Genomic DNA, 7,018 nt, shown 5'->3' with positions numbered 1-7,018 from the left:
AGCAATAATTTCCATGCCGTGCTTAACACGCCAGTTCGCTTAATGGTGCGAGGTAAGATAACTTAAGGGGGAGTGAGTGAGTGTCGCTGACGCCCAAGATTAGAAAGGAAAAAGTGAACTGATTATGAACGAGTGTTTTTCTCACTTCAAGTCGCCACAAAGTCTTCTGCATTTCAATGTGTTTTGCATCTGTATATTAATTTGTTTGGATTACTGACAAGGACTGGAGGAAAAGATTGAATTAAGCTCGGAACATCTACTACGCATCAGTGGACAAGGAACCAACAAAGTCTTCGTCCTTGAGAAGCTGTATCAGATGAAGGAAAAATACGTTATTGAACTTGCAGTTTGTGGCCTCTCAACTACCGCAAGATGAAGTAAATGTAAATTGTTTTCATTTCTGCAGTTCTTCAGGAGCGATTTCCATGCCATGCTTACAAATTTTTTTTCGAAAGAACATGCTTACAAATTGCAATGGAGAACTTGGGTGTTGTTCAGTCATTCTCAGTTTGCTCCGGCCACCAAAACAAAAGCTTTTGCAACGTTCCGGATGCATGTCCTGCTCCAGCTTGCCATGGCGGCAGCATCCAACCGAACAAAGCTCAGGAGGGTCTGCAGAGGGAAGATCGATCAAAGCATACAAATTTGCCCGGAAGCAATCGTGATTTTCAGGCCGGATTGAACCAACACCGGCTCGTGGCACGTAACGCTCGGGAGCTCGCCGCCGGCGAGGCAGCGCCAGACGACTCGACGCGGGGGCGCGGGGGGCGGGGAGCCCGTTTGCTTCGCTGGAGTACGAATCGGGTGCATCCTGATCGTCATCCCGATCGTCGGTTGAGGATCGAACGGCTCTCGGCTGGTCCAGGGGTGGACGGTATATGAAATACCATCCTCTCCCGGACGGTAATTGGTGTACCGTCCGCCCCTGGTCGCCGTGTCCGGAGAGAATGGTCTGGAGAAAACGTTCGGAGCGCCGGCGAGGCACCCGCCGCCGCCTGCATTGGCACCAATTGTTGCCACTTCTGCCTTCCCAGTTCCGCGTCCAAGTCCGACTGGCGCCGTGACGTTGGACGAGCGGGAGGTGGTGCCGCGGTGGCAGCCTGCTGGTGTCAGATTTTCAGATTTCTTGGAAGGAGGGGTGTGTGACTAGTGTGGTGGGCAGCCGCCGCCGGGCGTGTCCGTACCGACTTGCAGTGATGAGGTGCGAGACGATGCATAGCGCGGCAGCAAAGGGCAACATCCCGGAGCTTCAGGTTGACGAGAATGCGGCAGCGTCCACGACCTCACCGGACGTGGCACCGTGGTGGATGCAGGTGTCGGCCGGGGGGCACAGTGACGGTGAGGGGGGCATCGGAACCTCAGGTTCGAGCGGCATGGCGTGCTCTGCCTCCTCTTCTTCCGGGTGAAGTGACTGAGCTATTGCAAATTCATGTGTAAGCCAATGCACAGGCCACAGGGTATCGAATCTCATACACTATTTGGTCGATTGTTGTTCTTCCCTTCCGTCATCAGATGGGTAGTTCTGTGCCTCGTGCATTGGTAAAAGCTGAAAACAAAAGTAACATCATGTTGAATTTCAGTTGCCACACGCCTTGGACTGTGAGGTTGCGTAAGGTGAAAAATAATCAGACAGAGCAACTCAATTAATGAAAGTCTGAATGCCTGGTTAACCCCAAACTATCGTGGCTCGCCATCTCTCATCTTCTTCGCACGAGTGTCATCGTGCGGTCAAATTGATGTCTGAGTCTGACGGCCTTTTCAAAGGTTTCTAATGGAGTTTTTGTTTTTTACATAATAGTCGTTTCAGAACGCGGTGGTAAGGCCGCCCGCCGGATAGCCAAGAGCACGCTGGCGAGGCCACGACCCCTCTGTTCAGCTAATTGGCACGTGCGCGTATCGTTGGCCAAATGGGCGGCCTAGTCCGGGCACTATTCGGCCGAACCTGTTTAGGGCTTGGTTAGTAACAGTGTCGTGCCATGCTGGCCCATGGGCTGACCATGTGGCCCAAGCACAGCCCGATAGTGTGTTAGGCATGCCGTGCTGACTGTTGGCCCGAAATGGCTTGTTAAGCCTGCCGTGCTCATGCTGGCCCATTAGCCCACACTATCAAATACCCTCTTTTCAGCTTCAAATTTTACAAATATTTCAAATATCACAAAATATTGTTGTCGTCGGCCTTCAGTCCCTCAACAGAGCTGCAGCAGCTCAATGGAGGCTCCATCGGCTAGAAACCTACGGGAGTGAAGAGGACAAAGGGTCAGACAAGAAATAAGACAATGAAGAGAGACAGACATCTAGGGTTTTGGCGTACCTACACCGTCGGAGCACCGCAGTCCGGCCAACAGAGATGAAGAGGGCAACAACAAGCTAGGGTTGTGGCATAGATCCGTTGACCAGAGACAGGGGGAGGTGATAAGGTGGTGGTGTGCTCGGTGTAGATCCGCAGATCAGAAAGCAATGGAGAGGAAGGAGAGTAGGAGACGGCCCACCGGCTCGCGCGTGGCACAACGACGTCTGGTTGCGTAGATCCGGAGAGTGGAGTGTTGGATGTGCGAGAACATAGGCCCGCAATGTAGATCCGGTGATCGGAGCGGGAGGAGATGGCGTGGGAGGCGTAGCGCTGGCCGGAGGTGTAGATACGCCGACCGGAGATGGGACAAAGGGCGGCCGGGAGAGGAATGGGAGTTGGGGGCTAGGGTTTGGAGGAGCGGGGTGGGGGCGGAGGCGACCGCCAAGGAGATTGGAATGGGTGGGGGGTCGAAGATTAGGGTTTGTGGGGGCAGCTGGGGGAGGGGGGGTTATATACAGGGGTAGTCGGGCCAGGTCGTCATGGGCTGATTTGGGCCAAGCGGGCTCATATCGTACCATAGTGCCACTTTGGGCAGGATCTAAATGGGTTGTGCCTGCCGGCCTGGCGTGCCGAGAAGCCAGCCTAGGCATGGCCTGAGGCCCGCGCCACGATTAGGCCAGCCATGCCATACCTAGGTCGGACAAAAAAATTGTGCTCCGGGCTAGCCCACGGGCCGCATGCTAAACGGCCAACTATACATGCGCGCCAGGAGCACTATTAGTGCTCCATCTCCAACATCAGGTGTCTTTCCTTTATTGTAAATTTTTTTCCCCAACTTGTTTTTTGGAAAATTATAACATGTAGACAAGACTTTTACGCATAACTTTTTTTACCCACAACTTTTAAAAGATAATTTTTTATCATAACTTGTACGATACACATTACTTTAATGCATAGTCTCTCCTAACAACTCTATGAAGAATGATTATTTAGCATAACTTTTACAATATGTGCAATTATAATGCATAGTTTTTTCAAATAATTTCTGGAGGATAATTTTTAGCACAACTTCTAAAAAATTGTTATCTTTATTAGGAATATTTCTTGCATATTTTTTTAAGCACAAGTTCATCATACAAAGTACAATCATCGGTATATTTTTTAGTATGATATTTGGAAGGAGGGTGTGTCCATGTGTGGCTATGATGTGGTGGGCCACCTCCGCCAGGCCTGTTTACTAACGTGCTCTGCTGAGGTGCAAGCCGGGTAGGGCCTAGGCCCTAGTATTGATATTGACACACACACACCCTTGGAGAATTTTAAAGTTCTCATTCACGCCCCTCTGGTCATCCGCCACAGAGGCCGATATACATATGTGGTAGTAACAAAATCATGTAAAATTGTTTTATTCTATTATTTAAAAGAAAGCAAAACCATGTAATACCCGGCATATGAGAAACACAACAGCACCATATGAAACACACATTAAGCGCCATAGAACATTCCAATTATATTCTTCTATTACTCCCTGTTTCACCTGTCAATCTATGTTAGAATTTCAGGAGCTGCTTTGGCGCTGCTAAGTGCCCTTCCTTTTCTTTCTGCATCCAGTTCATAAGCAAACTTTGCAGCCGGACTGGCACATGTGCCCCCCATAAGTCCAGCAAGTGTGAGACCATACGTGTCTGACTCCGAAGCTCCTGATCCTGTCCTTGAGACACCTTAGTTTTTCTAGCTCCCCTAAAAGTTCTCCGTGTTCTCATGTTTGTTCTACGCGTTCCCATTCTTGCCTTCTCAACCTGCATGAGTGCAGAGCCATGTTTAGACTTCCAAATCATTTGTTACATTGCCGCTTCAGGATTTTAGCAGAAGTAATCCATTGCCTTTGGAAGTATGATCTCCTCTACTTGTTCCAAAGTAATGTCTGTATGCAAGCAATTTTGCTTCCCGCCAACTAGAGCCACCATTGAAGAAGTTTTATTCACATGCAGCATGTCTTCTGAAGATCCATGGGGCATAAAGACAATTCCAGCTTTCAAAAATGGTGAATCTTGCAGAAGAATACTGTTTGCAGACAGCGAGGTATTCTGTTTGCTGTACTTGGACTGTGAAACTTGGCACTGCAGATTCACAACAATTACTGGCTCTAGAGAAACATCTGATAATCTTGCCATGTCTTGGCTGCTGATATGTTGAAGCTCATGCCAATCATGCTTCTTGCAACATAGTGGGTCTGAGCGAAACCATTGAGTGCTAAACCTATGAAGATTGTCCCAGTGTTTTCTATGCCATGAATCAACATATGGTACCCATAAGAAGTCCTGTGTGGGTAGCTGAGTAAGTTCTTTCCTAATAATTTCAACTGTAGACTTGAAATGAAGAGGAAACAACTGCAAGCACCTAATTGCCATCCCAACTATATCGGAACTCTCTGAAAGCTGTAGCATTATACCCAAGAAGAAGTTGCCCTCTGGTGCATTACTATCTTTGTGTATAAATATCAGGCTAACCTCTATTCCATGCTCTGCAGTCCTGAACGGCACCAACCATAATAGAAAAGATGGATACTCCTTTCCGTGGGCAATTTTATGATGTAGTTCCTTGCCTGCAAAAAGGTGCTTGACAAGGGAGTGGAAGGTCACCTGACGATGTGGTGTTCCGCCAAGCTCTATGAATCTCAGAAACTCAGAAGCACCATCTGCAAACCACTCAAATCTTTGAATAATGGATCTGCTCAACATTCCGTTGTCGTGGTTAAATATAGAGAGAGCAAACGACTTGGTAGCATGCACAATCCGGTTAGGAATGGAGGAATTCCTCACCTCCTGTTCCATCTGTTCCTTTTCCAGGACTCTATGCTTGTATTTGTGCAGTGTGTCATCACACTCTTGAGCAGCACGCTTCAGCGTCCTGCGCCAACGCAACAAGGATCTATCAGTAATCTGCCACTTTTCTGATGTCTCAAGAGCAGCCTCGAGCCTGATGTGAGCCATCTCTAGCCTCTCCAAGTTTATGTTGGCATTTGATTCCTCTTTTTCCTCATAATTTTGAATAAGACCTGATAGGATTTGGCTAACTGTCTCCTGGGCAACTGCAGACCTGAGTACCCGTGCCATTAGAGTTCAAGAAGTATTCCTTCCCTGTTCGGAAAATATAATATATAGAAATATATGAGAGATGAGATATATGAACTCTAGAGAACAAGCAAGTTTTAGCTTGGCAGCTGCAAGAACCTACCTTCAATTGAATGTTATGAAGGAGGTAGACACCTATCCAGTGTCTAGAGAGTAAACCTACTTACTGCAAGGGAAGATGAGAACTTATAGAGAAGAAAGTGGTGGCCACGTTAGACGAGTTCAATAGAAAATAAAGAGGGTGAGGAGCACTTTGGCATTTTTTAGATTAAGGGAAAATTCCGGCCTTGAACATTCAAATGTGAATGTTTATGACCGTAAAGAAACAAATCTGACCACAAAGATAGAAGTTTACATGAGTACTTAGACTCCAAACCTCCAACTGAGGAGCACAAAAGATAAGAAAGTAAGAAACAAGAAAGAAAGCGAAAGACTAAGCTTCGAGCTTCTTCTACATCCTTCCTTTAACCTTGCTTAGTCGTCGTATCATAATATAAATCTCACATCAACCACTGCTACAAAAAGTAGCATTAGTACCGTGCAGCTGGTACCGGCTGGCCGGTACTAAATGGACTCTATTTAGTACCGGTTGCAATGCCCAGTACTAAATGCACTACCACTAAGAAAAATGTGTCCAAATAAATGCATGTGCGCCGTGGTTCGAACTCGTGACCTATGGCTTTGCGCGTAGCCTTCTCTACCATCCCACTCACACAACACATGTGAGTATATAGGAGATGCTATCGTTTTGATTAACTCCAACGGACCATTTAGTACCGGGCCATGACCATTTAGTATTGTTTTTTGACACCACCCGGTACTAGATGATGGCATTTAGTACTAGGTGGTGTTATTGTCCGGTACTAAATGGGTGGGGGGGCCGGGAAGCCATTTAGTACCTGGTTATAACATCAAATGGTACTAAATGGTGACATTTAGTACCGGACAGTGTTATAACACGGTACTAAATGGGTCCTGGGGGTACTGTGTTGTAGAACCGGTACTAAATTGACATTAGTACCGGTTTTAAAGCAATCGGTACTAATCGGAGGTGGACGAATGCCTCTTTTTCTGGTAGTGAACTGTCTTCTTAGAAACCCTTGATGTAAGGATTGTCGATGGTCATGTGCCTTCCTGTCGCCCATGGTGTTGCTATCAATGACTCCAAGACGACGCCTCAAGAGGAGAGTAACATTAAAATACCGCCACCATCCGAACCACTTAATTGGTTCTTTAATTTTTCACTTAGATCTGTCCCTTCAGATTGACGTCCTCACGTTAATGCCTTCGAGAAGGAAAATGATACCCACGGGCACCATCATCACCTGCACAAGCAAGGTTTTCGTCCGAGAAGCTACACGCCAACAAGCAAATCATGGCGAGCGCCAAGCAAGAACCTGACGGGAGGCGTCAACCAGAGGAAGCCCCCACGGTAATTGTGTACATTGGCATATACATGGGATTTTTTTACGAAATGACTTGACTTGACTTCGTCAGACAAATGTGTATTGTTGACTTCGGAGCAATATGAGAATCTGCACTTCAGGATTGTTGTCATCATGATGTGAGAGTGGTTGGATTGCTTCTTTTTTTT

The 7,018-nt window shown here is 47.2% G+C and overlaps 1 protein-coding gene across 1 annotated transcript; it reads right to left on the bottom strand.

Moving 5' to 3' along the window:
• Window positions 1-3,685: 3,685 nt before the first annotated feature.
• Window positions 3,686-5,662, bottom strand: LOC120658668. Its single transcript, XM_039936918.1, has 2 exons — window positions 5,528-5,662; window positions 3,686-5,430 (listed from the first exon to the last, which is right to left on the bottom strand). Exon 2 carries the CDS (start codon window positions 5,404-5,406, stop codon window positions 4,153-4,155), a length of 1,254 nt encoding a protein of 417 aa, XP_039792852.1. The 5' UTR covers window positions 5,407-5,430; window positions 5,528-5,662; the 3' UTR covers window positions 3,686-4,152.
• Between the last annotated feature and the right edge of the window lie 1,356 nt (window positions 5,663-7,018).

The sequence above is a fragment of the Panicum virgatum genome, chromosome 2N, assembly GCF_016808335.1.
Source record: "Panicum virgatum strain AP13 chromosome 2N, P.virgatum_v5, whole genome shotgun sequence".
Lineage (NCBI taxonomy): Eukaryota > Viridiplantae > Streptophyta > Magnoliopsida > Poales > Poaceae > Panicum > Panicum virgatum.
This window is presented reverse-complemented; position numbering and strand designations above follow the sequence as displayed.